Source organism: Equus caballus, chromosome 14 (genome assembly GCF_041296265.1).
Source record: "Equus caballus isolate H_3958 breed thoroughbred chromosome 14, TB-T2T, whole genome shotgun sequence".
Classification (NCBI taxonomy): Eukaryota; Metazoa; Chordata; class Mammalia; order Perissodactyla; family Equidae; genus Equus; species Equus caballus.
The window spans coordinates 58,898,422-58,921,617 of NC_091697.1; the positions used below are offsets into that span (position 1 = coordinate 58,898,422).

Genomic DNA, 23,196 nt, shown 5'->3' on the forward strand with positions numbered 1-23,196 from the left:
ATAAGTAGCTACATTCGTAATTTAAAATTTTCTATTTTAAAATAAAAATATAGCAAATAAAAATCTAGGACACCCAGTTAAATTAGTTAAAATTTGAATTTCAGATAAACAATGAATAATTTTATAGTATTAAAACATATGCAGGAATATAGGAAATTCAAATGTAACTGGGCATCCTGTATTTTATCTGGCAGGAAGATATTAAAAACATTGAAAAACAAAAAGAAATGAGTGAAATTAATTTTAATAATATGCTTATTTAAACTGATAAGAACAGATACTACACTTCATCTTAGCCAAAAGGCCGAGAAGCGATAATAATATGTTTATTTAATCCGATGTATCCAAATCATTATCATTTCATGATGTAATCAATATAGAAATTGAGATTTTACATTCTTATATGAAAAAGCATTGATCTTACACTTTTTAAATTTTCATACTAAATCTTAAGAATCCAGTGTGTCTTTTATAACACATTTCAATTCAGATTAGCCACACTTGAAGCACACAGTACCCACATGTAGCTGGTGTTCGACAGCACTGTTCTAAGGCCTTTAAGTATTAGGGCTGCTAAAATTAACATTGCAGCATATTCCTTTTTACAATAATAGTGGCTTAGTGATAGAAAGAGAACTACATGTACATTTTTAAATGTTATCTGTTGGATAAACACTATTTAATAGCGATTATATTCTAAATTGAAAATAAAAATAGAGAAGGGACAGCTAACCTTGCCAGCATGTTTTACTCCAGGAAATATAAACGTTTCCATAAAGCACAGTAAATTTTTTAAAAATTAAGATAAAAATGTTAACACAGGTATTAGTCTTTTGTTGATACTTACTGTTCAATATTCCTGCCTCCTGGACATGGCTGGCTATGCCTTCAGAAGTGTACTTAATCCTCTCTAACATCTTTTCTAAAGTAACAGTCCTTTTCTGGAACTAACTGAAAAGGAAAACCAAGCTTCTTGAAAATAAATTTGTTTCTTGTATTGATTATCAAAATTGTTTTAATATTTCAAAATAAATGAAAGCTTCTATGAGAAGAATACTGACTTGTGTCTAGACCAAATAAGGGGAAAAAGTCTTAATTTAAGAAATATCAGTTGGGCATCAGATAACACTCCTGGAACGATTTGAATAGGCTACCACAGCAGTTGTAAATCTTAAGAAAACAAACCCTTAGTCATAGTTGGCTTGTCCATGTGCACAAAGCAAAGAACAACCTGGGCCAGTGTCTTCCAGTTTTAGGTGAGGCAATGATGACTATCTGAATGTTAGCTATTTTTTAAATTGCACCTTTTGAAAGAGCACTTGAACTCAGAAACTGGGAGAATCAGTTACCTGAAGCCCTTTAACCCTCAAGATTCTGAATTAGGATGTTTCTATTTTATAAATAGAGAAAATAAAACTGATTTATATGGCAGATAGCAGATTCAGGGATAGAATCCTAGATTAAATGGATTAATATGCTAGCAGATGTGGCGGCTGGTCTCTAAGAAAGCATCCACTGATCCCTGCCTCTGGTATTCGTATCCTGGCGGAGGCCACTCCTGCTATGTACCAAGATTGGTCTGTGTGACCAGTAGCATACAGCAGAAGTGATGTTTCATCACCTCAGAGATTACATTTAAAAGATTTCCATCTCGAATATCCTCCCTCTCTCTGTCTTTGGGAGAAGCAAGCAACCATGTTGTAAGCAGCCCTTTGAGAGGCCCAGGTGGCAAGGAATGAAAACTCCTGCCAAAAGCTAATGAGAAACTGAGGCCCTCTGACCGCCATGTGAGTGAACTTAGCGGCAACTTAGCATAAGTTGCATGTTTAGAGGACTGCAGCCCCAGCCAACAGCTTAACTGTAACCTCGTGAGAGACCCTGAGCCAGAACCACCCAGCTAACTGGCTCCCAGATTCCTGACCCTCAAACTGTGAGAGAGAATAAATGTTTGCTGTTTTAAGATGCTAAATTTTGGAGTAACTTGCTATGCAGCAATAAATAACTAATACATAGATTATTAAGCAATATGTTGAATTAAAGAAGAATAAACATCTATAACTCCTTGATTTATTTTACCCCTACTCAACAGGATAGAATTTTACGGATGAACTTTATAATTACTTCCATGCTAAGAGACAATTAGTATACAGGTTAAGAGCATAGCCTCCGGTCAGGGTGGAAAGACCGGTGTTCAATTGCTGACTCCTTCAAGTCCTAGCTTGTGAGCTTGGGCAAGTATTTAAAGCTTTCCAAACCTTCATCTCCCAGATGGCAGTGCTTAGCTCAGTGTCTAGCAGACATTAAGTGTAAAATAAATATTAGCTATAATTATTAGTTTTATTTTGATTATCGATACAGAGGGAGCACCACCTGTGTTCTCCATAGATTTGGACATGTCTGTGGGTTATGTGGGCTGGACCAGTCAGCACTGACTTGCCTGAGGAGGGGGAAGCCTCCAAAGAAAGAGCTCCTCCTTTGGGAAAAGAGTAGAGTCCAGGCTTAGTCCAACACAATAGCTTCAGTGTCAGAGTGGAGGATGATTCAGAGGGTCTGTCCGGCCTCTGCTGTTGATTCCCACAGATTGTGTACAGATTTTAGGGAAAAGCACCTCGAGTAAAATCTGAAATAGCTATTTTTGCCAAGATCTCTGTGAGACAATATTTGCCTTGGCCTCAGAACATCAGAGTATGACGCAAGAGAGGAGGAACAGGAGTCTATCCACCTCATCAGACAGCATCCCAAGTGGCATGTCATCACCCGTGCACATTAGCACTTTGGGCACAGTAGAGCAGCTGCAGCTGAGCTTGGCACAGCAGGACTTCAGTTGTCAGTGGGTATGCAGCACTTTTGTGCTGTTCTCCAGGTGTGCACTGCAGACACATCTCAAAAGAAATGACAGAGAAGTGTACATTCATGAGCCCAACTGTGGTTGGAGTTTTCACTTTGAAGGAGATAGGGGCTGCACAAATGGAAGGGCCAGAGAAATCATATTTGTACTGTTATACGATCCTGCATTTTAACCCCAGTCTATTTTGGGCTGGACTGATAGGTACCTAACTATGAAGAGAACAGGCCTTGAAGCATTCTGCAGACTAGAAAAATTATATAATCAGATCCTGTTAACAATTTTTTAAGGACTTGGATGTCCAGACTTTTTCTTTGAATGAGTGTAATTTCTAAAGTGAAAACTGACAATTTGGCTTTAAGAGATACAGGACAGTTTTAAAAGTCCAGATGTATAATTATGTACTGCCACAAACTTGAGTAGCAATAGGAATGTAAACTCATTCCCTTCAGGGTATACCTGCATAAAATGAGATGTGAAATATGCTACTTTCATTTTAAAGACTAGTGACTACCTTCTAGAATAGATGGAAAAGATATTGGTGATGGCTAACGTTAAAAATACAAGTTTCCCCAAAAGGCTTTTATGTATATACATGACATAGAAGGAAAATTGGATCATTAATGTTATTTCTTCATTCATTCAACAAATATTTGAAATGGCCGTTATGTGCCCAAAACTGTTCTGGATTTTGGAAGTTGGGGAAAGAAACAAGATACCTGTTCTCACTGAGCTTACATTTTAGTTGGGGGATGGTGAAGCTGACCATAACCTTGTGAAAAGAAATATGAATTTCAAATAGTGGTAAATGCCAAGAAGAGACAAAAGAGGATGGTGATATAAAGAGTGACAATCAGTGAGTGCCTACTTTAGATTTAAAGGTGAGTGAATACTTTTCTGAGAAGGTGATAGCTGAAATGCAAGGAATGAGAAGGAACCCGTCATGTGAAGATCTGAGAAGGGAGTGTACCAAGCAGAGGAGCAGCAAGTGCAAAGGCTTTGAGGTAAGGGCATGCGCTTGGTGTGTTTGAGCAAGAGGGAAGACCAGCGTGACTGGAACATAGTGACCAAGGAGGATAGTGGTGGGACATACGGTCAGAGATGTTGGTCGGAGGCCAGGTTATATACGGAAACCAGATCATCTAGAGCCTTGTAGACAGTGGCAAGGAGTTTGGATTTTACTCTAGGTGCAACGAGAAACTATCAGAGTATTTTTAAGCAGAGAAAGGATAAGGTGTGAGTTCTATCATAAAAAGAGCACTCTGGCTGCTCTGTGGGAAATTGACTGTGGAGAACAAGCATGAAAACAGGCCGACTGGTTAGGAAGCTTTTGCAGCATCACAGGCAAGTAGACTAATATCTGTGGAAGAGATAAATGGAATGGATGGATTCAGAATATATTTTGGAAGTGTCAGGCAGGGAAAACCCCTTTCTGCCCTTTTTGTGTTCTTATGGCTGGACTAATAGTAAAATTTACATAAGACCAGACTAACAGGAGAAAAACCCAGTTTAATACATACGTATTGGAGATCATAGAGAAATGATGCTTGGAAAGCTAACAAAGCAGGCAGTACATATATCTTTTACACAAAGAAACAATAAATTTGTGAGGAATGACAGGACAAAAAAACCTTAGATTTGAGGTCCCTAATTAAGGAGGAACTGAAGCAGAGTTTAGGCTTGAGGTGGTAAATTAGCAAGGTTTGTTTCTGCAGGCTTCTCGGCCCTGAATCCCTAGCTCTGCTGATAAGGACACAGGCAGAGTACCCTTCACATGGGAGATGTATTTCCTGCTTTCAGGGGGAACAGAGACAGGAGGGTCAGAATGCCTTTTTTGCTTCTCTAGTAACTTTAATTCAAAATAATCAATATGCTATTGTAGGATATTTTGGGGTGGCCTGCCTTGGGCCCCAACAAAAGCAAAAGGTAATATGACTTACTATTGGATATGGGCACCAGGGAAGGAAATTAAAGGTGACTCCTGGATTTTTGACCTGAGCAACTTGGTGCCAGTTTTTGGAATGAGGAAATTGGGTGGGATGGGAGTTTGGGAAATTAAGAGTTTTACTTTAAAAAAATTTTATTGTGGTAAAATACACATAATATAAAATTTATCATCTTAACCATTGTTTAAGCGTACAGTTTGGTGGCAATAAGTATATTCTCATTGTTGTACAACCAGCACCACCATCCATCTCTAGAACTCTTTTCATCTCGTAAAACTGAAACTCTGTACCCATTAAAAACTAACTCCCCATTCCCTCCTCCTCCCAGGCCCTAACAACCACCCTTCTACTTTCTTTCTCTATGAATTTGACCACTTTAGGTTCCTCGTGTGATTGGAATCATACAGTATTTGTCCTTTTGTGACTGACTATTTCGCTAAGCATAAAATCCTCAAAGTTCATCTCTGCCACAGGCTGAATAATATCCCATTTTAAGGCTGAATAATATTCCACTGTATATATTGATGAAAATAATAAGAATAATAAGTTTCACATATTGAGATATATGGAGAAGCCATTCTGGTTTAAACCTGATTTGGCCTAAAACTTGTTTTTCCCAGAGCAGTCTGACTTATGGCCCACCAAACGTGCATTGTACATCTGCTTCAAGCATTATCCCAAAGCAAAGAATGCACTCTTTAAAGATAGGGATGAATGTCTCCCTTTCTCTGATGCCAATATCAGTACTTTTTGAAGATAAGCTTTTTTCCCCAGAAAAACAAGGTCAAGTACCTGCTGTGAGCATGCTAACCTGCAGCAAAACATCTCCTTGTGACTGAGAAAAAAAAATGTATTCCTGTCATGCTTGATGTATGTTCTTTGTTCTGAAATGGTGTATAGCCATGCTGTAAACCACACTTCTCCAGGGTGCTTTCTTCCCTGGTGGAGATTACACTTCCAGGCTAGTCCTTAGCTTGGCTCAGATAAATCTCACCTCATCTTTCTAATGTACAGATTGCTTATTGTTTATTTGCATTGTCAATGTATACTACAGTTTGTTTTTTCCATTCATCTGTCAATGGACACTTGGGTTGCTTCCATCTTTTGGCTATTTTGAATAACGTTGCTATGAACATGGGTGCACAAATCTCTCTTCAAGTCCCTGCTTTCAGTTCTCTTGGGTATATACCCAGAAGTGGAATTGCTGGATCCAATGGTAATTCAATTTTTAATTTTTGAGGATCCACCGTACTGTTTTCCATAGGGACTGCACGAACTTGCATTCCCACTAACAGTGCACAAGGGTTCCAATTTCTCTGCATCTTCAACAACACTTATTCTTTTCTTTTCTTTTTTTTTTTTATAGCAGCCATCCTAATGGGTGTGAGGTGATATCTCATTGTGGCTTTGGTTTGTATTTCCCTGATGATTAGTGATGTTGAGCAGCATTTCATGTGATTATTGGCCATTTGTATATTTTCTTTGGAGAAATGTCTATTCAAGTCCTTTGTCCATTTTTAAATTAGGTTGTTTGTTTTTCGTTGTTATTGAGTTGTAGGAGTTCTTTATATATTCTGGATATTAACCTCTTATCAGATAAATGATTTTGAAATATTTTATCCCGAATGGTTGCCTTTTTACTCTGTCGATTGTGTCCTTTTATGCACAGAACTTTTAAGTTTTGATGTAGTCTAATTTATCTATTTTTTGCCTGTACAAGGGTTTTATTTTTAATATAAAAATAAATTTATCCTTAAATATATAAATATTTTAAACTTATATTTAAATATAAGTTTGGAGACCTTTGGATATATGAGTCTGAAGGTCATAGGTAAGGTCAGAATGAGGTATAAACTAGGGAGTTGTCCACATATGGATGGTATAAAGCTACGGGTCTGGATGAGATCACCCGAGAGAAGATATGTAGGAACACATAGGTCTCCTTATGGGATACAGTTATCCTGGAGCAAGATTCCACTGGAAACTATCAGGAGGTTTTGACTGAATTAAATTTGGATAATATAAATTATAGGCTATCTTAATTTTCTGAGCTAGATGCCAGGTTAGGGTGGAAATTAGAAAGTTCTGGGCAAGTTTCAATCCTCTCTGCTATTGTATTATTACAATAATAACACTAACAATAGCCCATGACATCATTTAATCCTCACAAGAGCTCTATGAGATAGGTATTTTTATTGTTCTATTCTCACTTTCAGAGAAACTGAAGAGAAGTTAAGTAATTTGCTTATAGTTGTTATAGTTAGTATGTAGCAGGTCCAAATGAGAACACAGTGGATCTGCCTCCAAGCCTACACTCTTAATTATTAATGCCACCTCTCATTATCCTGAAAAATGAAATCTAGCCCTCAGCCCTTACCAAAGAGAGCATTTGGTCTCCTTAGGTTTCACGTAACCACAGTCAGGTCTTTGTGGTGTTGAATGGTCCCAGAGAGATGGTGCTCCTAGGCTGACCTGCAGTCTCTTCTTTTGAACACTCTGGATCTTAACACTGTGCTAGGTTCTTATACACCCCAAATAAAGAAGAAGAAGGTAGATGGACATAGCATACTAGGACCAACAGAAGTTGTCTTTATTGTTTTCACTCCCTCTTTTCTTCAATCTAGATACTATGGTCCTTAGCTTCAGCCAATCTCAGTTCCTCTATTGTCTTGTCATTCTGCTCACCTGTACTGCAAAGCCTCACATCCAGCCATTTGTGCATTTCATTCCTACCCTCGGACATAGGAGAAAATCATACAACTATGTGAATTGGTATTTCTACAAATTTACATTTCCAGTCACAGCTGGACCCTCAACCCACTTGTCACTCTCCCAACCCACATGTTCCTCCAACCCATCAATGATCCCCCTTCTCTCCTGTATCTTAATTCAGCAGCTTGGATTGAGAGCAAAGAATAAATGGTTTGACTTATCTCAGGCTTAGATTTTACAAGATGAGTAAACCAAAGAACAGGGTAGTGGCATGAGTGAATTAGGGGATCATGAGGTATAAACTAAAACGGAAAGGAAATGATGTCAAGGTCAGAGCTGAAAGGTTGTGAGGAAAACAAAAGGCCCTGGAATGAGATGGAGTTATTGTGACTGACGATGGGATCCAAAGGTGTCCTTGGCAGGGAGGGACTGAAGTACAGGTTAAGGGTCAGTGTTATGAAGCTGAGATGTAAGGTTACTCATCCTCCTGAGCACAAAAGTCATCAGTACCTCAGGCTGGGTTCCAGAGAGCTCACGGAATGTGGATAAGCAACGGGGCAGGTTGTTGGTAACAGCAACCAGAAATACACAGCACAAACCTTGAAGGAGGCGTTTCATATATGTGAAGGTGAAGGAGTTACAGTTTGGAAATGGCAATGGGTATGAAGAAGATGCTGAGCTCTTACGTGGCTCTGGAGTTCATAGGAAGTAGAAAATGAGCAGCCTCCATTTGAGACACAAGACCACGAGGGAGGTGGAGTGCTCAGAGGGGAAGGCAGGTCTATGCCAAGGTGAGGATGTGGAGAGAGTGACCAGGGATATACTTGAAGGAGGAGAGTTGTTTGTCCCCAATGGAATGGGGGTTTCAGAGGATGCAGTAGCAGGGAAGGCAACATGGGAGGGTGAGATGGTGGGCTGTGCAGGGGCAGGGAGCACAGATGGGAGTTAGGATGAGAGTATTTGACAAGAAGAATTAAATTTGCAGTGTTGGAGAAAGAGGTCTCAAGGTTCTCACAATCAGGTTTCAGACTCTTCTGTGCCAACACAAGGGCAGTGGGTGAGAGTTCAAATCCTTATAATTTTTCACAACCCATTCAATGATCTGTTAAATATAGCTTTGGTGATAAGGTGATTTGCCTCAGCAGAACAAGTGTGGCTTGGTCTAAATCAGGGTAAAGGTGACTGCTGCTCAAGCAGAGTGGGAGGAGAGATAAGAAAATGCCCACGTCTGGAAGGGAGAAAGTGACTTTGACCTGGGTTTCTGCCCCATAGAACCCAGCCCCAGTTCAGGGCACTCGGCTGGTTGCTGAGGCCACAAAGGTAGGAGTTCATAATCTGGCTAGACTGAGCCCACTGAGAACAAGAATTTCGCTTTCTTAATGTTCTTCATGTTTGCTTCCCAAAACTTCGTACTTAGTTGACACTCAATAAAAGTTTTTATTTTTTAACTTCTTTATGAATATAAAAGTAATATATGTTATTTATAAAACATTTATAAAGTAAGGAAAACTACAGAAAACAAACTAAAACGGAAGTCATCTATAATCTCTCATGTAAACATACCTACTGTTAATAACGTAAGGTATTTCCTTCTAGTTTTTTTTCATGCCTTTTAAACATAATTTATTCATGCATGCATTCATTATTTGGTTAATACTGTTGTATACTGTTTTTTAAAATTTGCATTACATCACAAGCATTTTATCATGTTATTAAAAGTAATTCTTAATAATAGCCGAATAATATTCTTTTGTAAGGACACACCATTATTTATTTAACTATTTCCATACTTAGTTTTTTTTTATTGTGGCAAAGAAACCACATCACATTAAATTTTACCATCTTAACCATTTTTAAGTGTACAGTTCAGTAGTAGTAAGAGTATTTACATTGCTGTGCACAGATCTCTAGAACTTTTTCATCTTGCAAAACTGAGACCTACTGGACGTTAATTGCCCTTCCTCTCTCTCCTCCCTGCCCTGCCTTTGGTAATTGGCTGTCTACTTTCTGTTTTTATGATCTTGACTATTTTAGATACTTCATACGAGTGGAATCGTATGGTATTTCTCCTTGTGTGACTGGCTTATTTTGCTTAGCATGATGTCCTTGAGCTTCATCTGTGTTACAGTGTGCAGCAGGATATCCTTCTTTTTTTTAAGGCTGCGTAATATTCCATTGTATGTATACACCACATTTTCCTTATCCATTCATCAGCATCTGTTGACAGACATTTGAGTTGCTTCCAGCTTTGGCTATTGTGAATAATGCTGTGATTAACATAGGTGTGCAAATAGCTTTTTGAGATCCTGCTTTGAATTATTTTGAATATATACCTAGAAGTGGGATTGTTGGATCATATGACAATTCTATTCTTAATTTTTTGAGGAAATTCCATAGTGTTTTTTATAGTGGATGCACCATTTTACATTCCTACCAATAGTGCACAAGCATTCCAATTTCCCCACATCTTTGCCAACATTTGTTATCTGTTCTTTTGACAGCACCCATCCTAATGGTTGTGAGGTGGTACCTCATTGTGGTTTTGAGTTGCATTTCCCTAATGGTTAGTAATGTTGAGCATGTTTCATATGCTTGCCGGCTATTTGTATCTCTTCGGAGAAATGGCTATTCAAATCCTTTGCCCACTTTATTAAAACAGGTTATTTGTTTTTTCATTGTTGAGTTGTAGAAGTTCCTTTTACACTCTGGCTATTAACCCTGTCTCAGATATATGATTTGCAAATATTTCCTCTCATTCCATAGGTTACCTTTTCACTCTGTTGTTTCCTTTGACACTCACAAGTTTTTAAGTTTGATGTAGTCCCATTTGTCTATTTTTGCTTTTGTTGATGGTGCTTTTGGTATCATAGCCAAGAAATTATTGCCAAATCCAATGTCCCAAAGGTTTTTTCTTAGTTTTATAGTTTTAGATCTTACATTTAGGTCATTAATCTATTTTTAGTTAATTCTTGTATATGGTATAAGGTATGGGTCCAGCTTCATTCTTTTCCATGTGACTATTCAGTTTTATCAAAATCATTGGTTGAAGAGACTATCCTTTCCCCATTGTGTAGTCTTAGCACTCTTGTGGAAAATCATTTGACCATATATGTAAGAGTTTATTTCTGGGCTGTGTAGTCTGTTCCATTGGTCTGTATATCTGTCTTTATGTCAGTACCACACTGTCTTGATTATCGTTGCTTTGTAGTATGTTTTGAAACCAGGAAGTGTGAGGCCTTCAACTCTGTTCTTTTTCAAGATTATTTTGGCTATTAGAAGTCCCTTGAGATTCCATGTGAATTTTTACCTACTTCTGCAAAATGCCATTGGGATTTTGATAGAGATTGCATTGAATCTGTAGCTCACTTTGGTTAGTATGGACATTTTAATGATATTTGAATTTTCCTATCCATAGGCATAGGATGTCCTTCCATTTATTTGTATCTTTGATTTCTTTTAGCAATGTTTTGTATTTTCAGGGTACAAGTCTTTCACCTCCTTTGTTAGCTCATATTTAGTTTTTTAAGATTGCAAATAATGCTGTGATAAATATCTATCTCCATAAATATTTCATATATCTCTGACTGTTTCCTAGTTGTGGAGTTAATACATAAACAAACAAACACACAAAAAAACCACCAAAATCCAAGCATTTCAAGGCTATGGAAACACTTTGCCAACTTATTTTCCAGAAAAAATAAACCAATTTATATTCCCACCAGAAGAATTTGAAGGTGCATCTTATCACATGCTCATCAATATTGACTACTGTCATTTTGTAATCTTTGTCAATGTTTTAGTTGGAAAATGGCATCACATTGTCATTTCAATTAGTATTCTTTTGATTACTTGTGAAGCAGAACACTTTTTTTTCTATATTTATTGGCCAATGTTTTCTTATTTGAAAACTAATAATTACTTTTGCCCATTTAACTATAATAATGATAATAATACATTCATTCATTTTTTCGGCAAGTATTTATTAAGCACTACGATGTGCCAAGCACTGTTCTAACTGCTGAGGATACAGAAGTGCTCTTCATGGAATATAGGCTTCATGAGTAAGGAGAAGGACAATAAACAAAATAAAGAAGTAAACTAGTTAGGATGCCAGAGCATGATAAGAACTATGGAGAAAAATGAAGCAAGGACAGGTAAGGTTAGGACAGAGAGAGAACAGGATGCAATTTAAAATAGGGTGTCCAGGTAAGTATTTATTAAGCAGGTGACATTTGAGCAAAGACAAAGGAAATAAGGGAGTAAGACATGCAGATACCTGGGAAGAGCATTCCCAGGAAGAGGGAACATGCAGAAGCGTGTCTAGCAGTTCAAAGTGTTCAAAGAAGAGCACAGCCTGGGGAGCCTGAATGAAGAAAGCAATGGAGAGAGAGTGAGGAGGCAAAGTCAGAAAGCTAAAGGGTGGAGGCACATAGAATAGCGCCCTGTAAGTTGGGTGACCATATATAATTTATCATCCATATTGGGACACCAGAATGAAAGGTGGAGGGGTTAGTAATAATTTCACTAGGCTAATATATAGAAACTGTGACTGTCCTGGGAAAACTGGGACATGTGATCATCCCATTTATACACTATTATTAAGACTGGCTTTTTAAAAATCTGATTGAGATGGAAAGCTATTGGAAGGTTTTGAGCAGACAAGTGACATGATCTCATTTAGACAATTCAGACTGCTATGCTGAGAATAGACTGAAGGAAGGCAGGAGAAGAATTAAGGAGGAGGGATTGGTTAAGAAGCTAACAGAATCCAGTCAAGAAACTAAATTCTAGGTATGCTGAAATTATGGCCAAAGATTTATTGACACATTGGATATGGGGTATGAGAGAAGGAGCATTTGGAAAAATGGAGTCGCCACTGACTGAGGTAGGGAAGACTTCAGCAAGAGCAGATTTGGGGAGGAATCAAGAGCACATAGTAACTTTGGACATGTTAGGTTTGAGATGCCATTAGATATCCAAGTGAGGATATTGAGTAAGCAGTTGGTGAGTGAGCCTGGAGTTAAGCTCTCTATGTATTTGGTAGTTGTTAATGTAGAGATGGTATTTAAAAATCGTGACATTGGATTTTCCAAAAAAGGAAGAGGACCAAAGACTAAGTTCTGGGCACTCCAGTGGTGAGCATTGGAAGAGATGAGGAAGAAGCAGCAAAAGAGATTGTGAAGAAGCAGCCAACAAAGTACGAGGAAAACCAAGCAAATGTGGTATCCTAGGAAGCATTTCAAGGAAAGAGAAATCAGTTTGTCTGATGCCTTGAGAGAGCTGGTAATACGAGGACTATGAATTGACCATTGGATTAAAAAACATGCAGATCATTGAGGACCTTGAGAAAAACTGTTCTGGTGGAGAGGTGGGGGCTAAAGCTTAACTGTGGTGGGTTCAAGAGATAACTGGAAGAAGAAAATTAGAAGTAGCAAGTATAGAGTCATCTTTTGAGTAGTTTTGCTATAAAGAGACAAGGTGAAATGGGGCAGTAGTCAAAGGCAGAAGTGGGGTCAAGAGAGAGCTTTTTCATCATTGTAGAAATAACAGCATATTTGCATGGTGAATGAGAAAGATCCAGCAGGAAGGGAAAAGAGTGAATGATGGGGCAGAGAGTCGGGAGAAATGCTGGAGCAATGTTCTTGAGTAGTAAGGGGGCAGGGGCACCAAGTGCATAAGGAGAGAGAGAGAGAGAGAGAGAAAGAGAGAGAGAGAGAAAGCCTGCGCTAGGTGCAGAGACCGTTTATCTCAAGTAACAGGAGAAAAGTCAGACCGTGTGGGTACAGATGCAGTTAGGTTGATGGATTACAGTGGTAAGAGTTTATGGAAGTTCTCGCCCATTACTTCTATTTTCTAGCTAGATATAAAGCGAAGGCATAGCTGAGGGCAGGCATGGGGAGGAGACGCTGGAGTTCTGAAGAGAGAGGTCACTGAGGGCAGAGAATGCACCAAATGGAGCATGACTGTCAGTCAGCAATAAAGTTCCTCTTGAAATGGCTGATGATTAATTTAAAGTGAAGCCAGGCAGCATGTTTGCATATTTTTTCCAGCTACATTTAGCTGTGCAGGTGCCGGTGGGAAGTAGGAAGGGGGTTGGATTTAACCAGCATTGCAGTTTGCCCCAAAGGGTAAGGTGGATTAAGAAAGGGTCAAGGAAGTTGATTATAATGATTAACTATGGAATTTAGCGAGATGAGAGAGAGAGAAAACATCTAAGTCTGCCAGGCATGGGCTAAATATGTGCATTATCTCATGTAATCCCCATAGCCACCCCATGAAACTGCTATTAGCCTCTTTTTACAAATTAAGAAGCTGAGGTTTGGGATGACTATAACTTGCTCCAGGCCACACAGCTGATAAGTGACAGAGCCAGCATCAAGCCCAGGAGCACTAGTCTCCAGAGGCTGTGCACTTAACCTTCCTGCTGTCTGGAGCATTAGCAGTATTTTCGGTCTGTTTCTGGGCTACCTGTCCTATTTCACTGATTTATCTTTCCTTGTGTTTTTAAATCTGTGAGGGAATATTTAACCTTACCACTCTTTTTTTTTTTTTTTCAAAAATTTTGTAGCCAATCTTGCATACTTATTCTTTCGGATGTCTTTTAGAATTCTCTTTTAAGTTCCTAAAATATGTCATTGAAATACTAATTTTAATTACGTTATGGTAGTAAATTAATTTGGTAAGAATGGCAGGTTCACAGCATTCATTCTACTCATTCAGGAACGTGGCATGTCTCCATTTAAGTCTTAATTAAATGGAATAATTTTTTCACTTAGGTTTTATACATTTCTTATTAAGATTATTTCTCTGTATTTTATGTTTTTATGACTATTATGAATGGATCCTGTTTTTTTCCAGTGTATTTTCCAGGTGGTTATTTCTAATACATAAAAATTTGCTGATTTATGGACACTTCTTATATACCTCCACTTAAACTGAACCTCTTAAATGTAAGAATTTTCAGTTAATTCTCTTGGATTTTCAAAGTAGAATATCATTATATGCTCCTCATAATATTGATAATTTTGTCTATTTTCTAATAGTTTTACTTCTTATCTATAATATATACTATGGTTATAGTTATTAACATATGCCCAAAAATGTTGAAAATAAAAGGTGCTAAATCATGTATCCATATAGTTTCTGTTAATGGGATGCCTCTAGTATTTCACTCTAACATGCAGAGTAATATTGGCTGTCAGTCTGAGATTGATATTCATAAGCAAGCTCAGGAAGTTGCCTTGTGGAACTAATTTTAAAAGCAGTTTTTAAAAATCAGGAATATATCTTGAATTTAATCAAATACCACTTTGGCATGTGTTCATCTACTTTGTCTTTGAACTACGAAAGAGAGAATCATTTGTGTACTTGTTGCCTTTATATAAACAGATTTTTTAAAAAGTCATCTCTTACTACTACAAAATATAAAACACCTGTACAAACAGTAATAAAAGTTAATTATCAATCCTTATTTTTTATATTTTGAAAAAGCTTTAAGAGCATTTAATATTTAGGTATTTAAAAATTCAAATGTCAAGGTACGAAACATAATATTTTCACCAAGCTAGAGTTACAAAGTACTTTAATTAAAATGAATATTTATCAAATGCCTGTTACATGCAAGAAAGCACGATGCTAAGCTGCACTACGGAGGATAGAAAGATAAACAAGAGGAAGTCCCTGGCAACAAGACAAGAGGCAGATTGAGTGAGGGTAACAAGTACCACAAGAGCACAGAGGAGTCACAGTTACTGTTGGTGGGAAGGAAGTTCAAGGAGAGCTTCTAGAGAAGGAACATGACTCTCTCGCTCTCGGTGGGAGAGGCGGCCCAGTGCCCTGCGGGGGAGACGGAAAGACATTCCAGAAAGGTTGCGTCAACGGGGGAGAGAAAAGCACTGGGTGGCTAAAGCTGTGCACCTGCGTCCCCAGTGACAAAGCATAAACTATTCGAAGACATTCTAGTGGATTTTAAAGTAACAATCAAAAGGTAGGATCAGTGTGTCAGTGCTTCAGGTATAAAACGTGTAAGAAATATGGCAATATAGAGAAAAAATTCTGAGTCAACCGGGAAAGTTCAAGATAAGGATCTTAATATAAGGACAGTTTATCAAGATGTTATATCAAAGGTTCCTTTGAAAAATTTTTCCATAGTGAAAATCTGCATTTGGGGATAGTTATTTTTAGGAGATGATGCCACAAAGCAGCATCAAAAACTAGTGGCTGCCTATTCCTACGAGTGCACCGTGGCACTGGATACGTTAAAGGGTCAGTAGCTTGTCACCGTGCTGCTCTCAGAGAAGCCACTTTCAATGAAAGCATGCTGCCCCGAGTCTCCAGGAGTAACTTCTTGCTATGTTAACATCTCAGCATGCCTCAACCATGGCGAGATACAGAGCTGACATTTATTTTCTGAGCTTACAGGAACACATTATCCCATTAGTCTTTTATCTTTTATGCTGCTCATTCGTGGAACTGAGGTTCCACTGTTGCTGACTGCTGAAGAGAATGCAGCTGCATAGTGTGCTTAGAAGGTAAGTATTGATGGAAAGAACTGTTTTAAAAGCCTCTCCAGATTGTTGGTGTGGACAGCCTTTGTCCTGGGTGCTGACCCTTCTAGGCTGTGGGGCACAGAAGCCATCTCTACCAATCCAACTGGTTTGTGCAGTTTTCCTGATTCTCTGTTCACCAGCAAAATAACCAGTCCTAGGAAACAGAAGGCTTAGTCACATGCTCCAAGAGAGCACAACAACTGTGCATGATTCAATAGGCTGTGAGCTGTAGCTGTTGGAATTACAGCTAGGAACTGTCTCGGTTCCCCTCTTAAAGGCCAACATGCCATATGAGCCAGGCTACTTGATCTCTTGCTGCATTTCACTAGTAACACTATTAATAACTGCCATCAGTTCCTCTCAGAGGAGTACATAAAAGTTTCTGGATAGGAATGCTGCATATAATCATTTGGTTACGGCAGTAAATGAGCTCAATTCAAAAGCTACTGTGATTTTGAATGTGCTGGTTCACTTACACATACACACATGCACAGTTGCCACCTGATAGTTGTGTTAACATAGTGACATTCTTTTTCTTTGGATAGTATTTGTATGTTTAGAAATGTGTTAATCTTTATATGGATTTACCAATCCTTGACCAACACATTTTCAAAAAATCTTGCAAACCCATTTCATCAAATTCCTTACTAAGGAGAATGCTCTAGAAATGGTTCATTTTTAAAATAAGGAGGCTATCTGGAAGAGTGGTCCAGAGTTTGCTATATGACAAGCATTTCTCAACAGCAAGGTCTGTTTTAGCGTTAATCGTTATAGTCAGTCCATTTCATCAGGAAAGGCTTTGGTTTCTTCAGAGGCTTATGTATCTGTTTTTCAGTTCACCAAATGGGGTGGAAATTTTATCAGAATGAAGTTATTAGAATCTTGGGATTTTCTTCTTTGTCCATGGAATCTTTTGTTTTTCCCCCAGATCTGAACCTGAAAATAAGATAGTGCTAAACAAAATTAAATATTCGGGATTCTCTTCCTCAAAATGCCAGACTGACACTGGAAAACACTTCTCCAGTTAATGAACAAGTAATTATTTTAACTCCAATAAGAACCTCATGAGTCTAGAACTAATATTTTCTGATTTTGAATATTTGGAGCCATTTTCTTTTTTTCTTTTTTTTTTTTTAAAGGAGGTACCCTCCCCCCCCCCGCCCCCCACCTTTGGTGAGGAAGATTGGCAACAGGTATTACCTCAGGGCCAATCTTCCTCACCAAGAAAAAAAAATTTGGCCAAGATTGGCCCTGAGCTAGCATCTGTTGCCAATCTTCATCTTTTTTTTTTCTTTTTCCCCCCAAAGCCCCAGCACATAGCGCAACTCTCCTGGTTGTAGGTCATTCTAGTTCTGCTCTGTGGGATGCCTCCACAGCATGGCTTGATGAGTGTTGTGTAGGTCTGTGCCCAGGATCCAAATTGGCGAACCCCTAGCTGCCGAAGTGGAATGCACGAACTTAACCATGCGGCCATGGGGCTGCCTCCCTGGAGCCATCTTAGTTAAACATAAACAAAACCCAGAATTTATATTTTTTCACAGTTTCCCTGAGGAAGAGATAAGAGGGGTAAGCGTGAAGTTCCTGGCAAGTTAAAGTCGATACTGAAGTCATTCTGTCATTAGAAGAAAACAGTTTATCAAAAGTGGGCACCTTTGCTGTTCCTGTTCTGTCAGAGATCAGACTCCAGACTCCATTCACACATAGGCTTATCTTTATCATGGCCAGGCACTAAAAACATGTTATCTCATATAACCTCACAATAGCCATATGAATTACTCCACTAAAATAGATGGGAATACTGAGGTTTAGTGAAAATTAAGTAATTTGCCCAAATTTATACAATAGTTTTGGGATTTAAAGTCCGGCAGTTTCACTTTAGAATCTAAACTCCTCCCACCATACAACTAATGTTTTAAATGTTTGCCAATCTGTGATATCATAGAAAGATATTTGTTTTGTCCCCAATCCTGGCACAGAACTCCTAACTCCTGTGTACTTTCCTGAGTGACAGGGGTAATAGGAGTGTCTTGTCTTTTATTCTAGTGAAGAGACTCTCAGCAGGGCCCCTATATAACTTCAGGATGGGGACTGGTGGCCAGAAAAGCCAAGCCTTGATTAGAAGCCTGGAACTTTCAGCCCCACCCCTAACCTCTGAAGACGGGAGAGGAGCTGGAGATCAAATTACTAATTTCTCAGGCCAGCCCCGGTTGCCTAGTGGTTAAGTTCAGCACTCTCTGCTTCAGTGGCCCAGGTTTGGATCCCAAGCATGGACCTACACCACATGGCTGTTAGCAGCCATGCTGTGGTGGTGGCTCGCATAAAAAAAGAAAAAAGAGGAAGATTGGCAACAGATGTTAGCTCAGGGTGATTCTTCCTCAGCAAAAAACAGAAAAAAATATATATAATGCCTATGTGATGAAACCTCCATAAAACCTCCTAAACACTGGGGTTCAAAGAGCTTCTGAATTGGGGAACACATCCCTGTGCCAGGATGCTTGTGCTCCCCAACTCCAGAGGGACAGAAGTGCCTACGTTCTGGACTTCTCTGAATCTCACCCTGTGTACATCTTTATCTGGCTGTTCATTTGTATCCTTCATAATAAATTTGTGATAGTAAGGAGAGTGTATTCCTGAGTACTGTGAGTCATTCTAGAAAATTACTGAACTCGAGGAAGGGGGTTGTGGAAACACCCAATTTTGTAGCCAAGTTGGACAGAAGAGTGGATAACCCGGGGACCTCTTACTTGACACTGGCATCTGAAGTGAGGGCAGTCTTGTGGGACTGAGCCCTTAAACCTGTGGAGTCTGATGTAGATTCCAGATAGTTAGTGTTAGAATTGAATTAAATTATGGGACACTCAGTTGGTGTTAGAATTAGTTGGTGTCAGGAGAAGAATATCCTCACACAAACTCATAGGCCAAAAAAATGATATTGAATTGTTTTATTTTATATTTCTTTATTAATGTAGATCATATTTTTTTATGTATACATCTGCCACTGAAACTGCTTGTTCATGTCCTTTGTCAGTTTCCTTACTATTGTTTGTCATTTTCCGACTGATTGCTAAGAGCTTCCTATATATTAGGTGTATTAGCCCTAAGTCTGTATCGTGTGTTGCAAATATTTTTCCTCTAGCTTGTTGACCTTTGTCTTTATTTATGGTTTCTTTTTGCTGTGCCAACAATTTCTTCTTTTTGTTTTTAGTGAGGGAGATTGGCTTTGAGCTAACATCTGTTGCCAATCTTCCTCTATTTTGTATGTGGGATGCCACCATAGCATGGCTTCACAAGTGGTATGTATGTCTGTGCCTGGGATCTGAACCCGCGAACCCCGGGCCTCCAAAGTGAATCACGTCAACTTAACCACTATGCCACTGGGCTGGCCCCAGTGATTTTACATTTTTAATCTTTCTGGGATTTATCTTAATGTATTTTGAAATAGGATTCAAGTTTTTGTATTTGTCCAAAAAGGTTAGCTGAATGTTCTAACAACTTTTACTGAATAATCTAAATTCTCCCCACTTATTTTGAATTGCTTCTTTTTATAATACACTGAACTCTCATATTTTCTTGGGTTTAATTCTGAACTCTCTTTATTCTATTGATTTCTATTCCTATAGCATTATCACACTGTTTTAATTACCACTGCCTAATAATATGCTTTATTATCCGATAGAGCTACTCTCCACTTCTTCAGAAACTTCCTAGCTATTCTTGCAGGTTTATTCTTTTTGAGGAATTTTGGTATTTTTTTTTAAGTTCCACTTACCCTTTCACTTTCTGCATCTGCTCTAAGGTCTCTGGTAGGGCCATTCCAAAACTTTCAGGGAAAAAAAGTGTGATGATTCCGTTCAGGACAGTCAGGCTGCCCATGAGGATGTAGGGCAGAACTCTGTTGTAAGCACCTGTAAGGCATGGAAACATCAGTTAGATATAGGGATTCTCCAGATGCTCTTGAGAAGCATTTTGTAAAGATGGCAAACAGTATTTGAAAGAAGTTTTAAATCTGAATATTTTCAGAAGGAAAAATATTCAAAAGATCACAGTTTCTTTTTGGCAGATGCCATTGCCTTTGGCAGATCATGTGTCTACTTGATTTTGCATTTTCCTAAGGTCTTTCATGTCAACTGGTATCCTCTAAGCTACTACATAATCACGTGTGACAGATGTTCCTTTGATAGAAATCTTGGCCTACTAAAGTTCTCCTCTTATGTGGAGGTAATTGGAGATGGGGGATGGGAGGATATCAAGGGGAAAGAGGTTGACTAGGATGTTTCAGGGACAGGTATTGGCTCTTTTGACTGGTGTGATCTTTGCTTTTGCCCAAATCAGTAGGCCGTAGTGGAAAGCTAGGTCCACAGAGCCATGAGACTCTTAAAAAATTCTAAGTAATATGTTCAATCCAATTTAAATCCATAAATGTCGGGCACCATAAAAGCACTGTGCCTAGCTTTGGTTTCTTTTTGCAGCATTTATATGTCTTGGTTTTATATGTGATTGGAAGAACACTCCACCTCTTCTTTATTTGATGTTACTCAGACAGTGTTACTGCACAAAACTGGGGTTCTCTTGCCCAATGTGCATTAAAAAAGCCAATTAATTACGGAATTAGCTTTTGGGAAAAGAAATCAGCTTTATTGTGCAAGATCTATCTGCAGGGAGACAGGGGGCATGTGCTCTTAGATTTCTCTCGCCAATTCAGGATTTGGTGCAAAATTTAAGAGGTTAGGGAGAAGAGGCTGGCACACAGAAATGCTGGTGGGGCAGGTTTTGATTGGTGAGCTTCAAGCATTTATGGTAAGGTTCTAAACATTTATGGTAAGGTAGGGAAGAAACTTTAACACTGGATCTTCCTGAATGATGGTTCCCTCACTTCTGATAAAGTCCAGCTTTTAAGTTCTGATCATGTCCCAGTCCTTTGCTTCCAGGGTGAGGAGAATCTTTGGTTCTGTTGTCATTTCAGGTCAAAATTTCTTCTACACATGCTCTGGCTATGTGACTTTGCAAATTTTCTGAAAGACAATTTCCTAATCCCTCTGTTGATAAGATGGGGTTAGTTGAACCAATCCTGGAGGGCCCATGGTTATAAATCCCCCCTTTTTGTTGTTCATTCCTAAATCTTGAGGGCTATAGGTGACAACTGCTTCAGCTTCTTCCTGCTGATAAGGGGTGACAGTTGTTCCCTCTCATTGAACCAGTCTCTTGGTAAGACAGGAATGCAGGTGGGCTCCCAAAGTTAAGCCTATAGTGTGTAAAGTAACCAGGTATTTAATAAGAAGCATTTCTAGAGAAACAAAAATAAAAACAAGGTTAATGATTGGAGCAAATTATAAACCAGTTCCTGAGCCCAGGGGGAAGCCAGTCAAAACGTTTCTAGATGTCAGCATCAAAGCATCTTTTTCAGCTTGAAATGTCTCTGATGATGTCATCAGGTGTTCAAGTATCTTTCTGAGTGGCTTACACAGCAATAGGCATGAATCACTCTTAAGTTTATAGCAAGTTGTTCAGCTTCAGTTTGCAGGGCTTCAGTAAAAAGGATGGTTTCAGTTCTCAATGATTCCAAATGAAAATGATGAAAAAACCCTGAAAATGTTAGTTTGGAGATTTGTAGCCAGATATTTCAGGAGACTAGAATTCAGGATCCAGTTCAGTTTACAGATATTAAAAAAAAAAAACCCTCAAAGACGATTATCAGAACTAGAATCTAATATCCATGAATGTGTACTATAGTTTCTATTGAAACACAGTTTTTCTCTCTAAAGTTGCCTGCATTTTTACCAAAGATAGCCAAGCTAGGGCTCATTGGTTGGCAAAATAAATCTAGTTTCAATAAACTTGGCCCAATTATTTACATAAGTACAGCAAGAATAGCAATTGATCATATAGGCTCTTTTATATCTGATTTTCATTTAAAAATCTCAGACTGAACTGTAAAGGCCTTTCAAGGCAGGAAAACCAAGCCAAGGACTTGTCATCAGGCTCTGCTTGCAATACCTACAGATTTGGGTGAATTCCTCTCTTCTTTTGAGGTTCCCCAAAATATCCTGAGATTCTTTGTACCCACCAGGGGAAATGACCTTCTTTACTCACCTGGTAAGGTTAATGGGAACCTGTAAGCAAGGTACTAGGCCAATATTTCCAAGTGGCTTTATTCCATGAAGTCAATCTTTGTTCCTCAAAAGCCATCTGGTCATATCTGAGTCCATGCATGGCTGTCTCAAATATGACATTCCAGCCAAGGCCTTGGTAATATAACCAATGTTTCCAATTGTGTCCTGCTATAAGGAGATCAGATTCTTATTGAACTTATGCAAATAACAATATTGCCATGAAAAATAAGAATGTTCACTCATCAAGAGTTTCCAAATTCTGGAGGTATCAGGTAGGGAGAAAAAGGTAAATGTTTCAATTATGCTTACAAAGTTAGAATTTACCAAATTTCTATAAGTCATAGTTAGCTTAAAAGAAAAGGGAAAAAGGTTTCCTTAAATCTGAAAAAAGAGAACATTAAAAATCAGTAATATCTCAAATGAAAAGTCATAAAAATTATAATCATCCTCATCAATTAATTCAGTCCTGTGTAATCAGTTCTTGATCTTAATCTTCTGTTAGCAGCTTTATGAGGCCATCAGTTTCTCTGTTAAAGTTGTGTAATTTCTTACCCAGGTCAGTTTTATAATCTGAAAGTTTATCAGAAATCTGTATTCTAGAGTATGTGTCAAAGTCCTTTCCACAAATCTCTCTGAAGATAAGACATTTGTAAAAGCAGAGTAAAACAAAACAGTCTGTAAATGACAAAAGACTTAAAAATGGCAATTGACAAAGAAACTTGGTTATTTCTGTGACATACAACACTTTAAGATAATAACTAGAATTATGGCTGACAACCAGGACAGATCAGAATTTTAGGAATGTTATATAATTTTTAAAACACTCATATCGATAACATTTACTCACATAATATCATAGGTTCCTATGAAACAATGCTTTGTTATCCATTTAACCATGGTAACAATGAAAGATTTTCAGGCAAATGCAGAAAATTAAATAGGTATAAGAAAAACTTTAGTGCCTGTGATTAAAGTCCTGATAAAAAACGATACAGGAAATTAATTTTGATAAAACATAAAATCCCTACCCTTCT

At 38.3% G+C, this 23,196-nt stretch overlaps 1 protein-coding gene and 1 pseudogene across 3 annotated transcripts in view; both read right to left on the reverse strand.

The window, feature by feature from the left end:
- Positions 1-226: 226 nt before the first annotated feature.
- On the reverse strand, positions 227-316 carry LOC111767967 (U2 spliceosomal RNA; annotated as a pseudogene).
- A 14,752-nt stretch (positions 317-15,068) lies between these two features.
- SLC22A4 (solute carrier family 22 member 4) overlaps positions 15,069-23,196 on the reverse strand; it is a 58,842-nt gene continuing 50,714 nt past the window's right edge. Inside the window, exons 9-10 of one of the 3 annotated variants that reach the window (XM_001504449.7) lie at positions 19,822-19,957; positions 15,069-16,988 (exon numbers count right to left, since the gene is read on the reverse strand). In XM_001504449.7, the coding sequence (XP_001504499.3) occupies positions 16,913-16,988; positions 19,822-19,957 (212 nt within the window). In that variant the 3' untranslated portion in view covers positions 15,069-16,912. Of the gene's footprint in view, positions 16,989-19,820; positions 19,958-22,142; positions 22,331-23,196 lie in introns of those variants that run through there. The other 2 variants (XM_005599442.4, XM_070233119.1) reach the window with 2 other exon arrangements.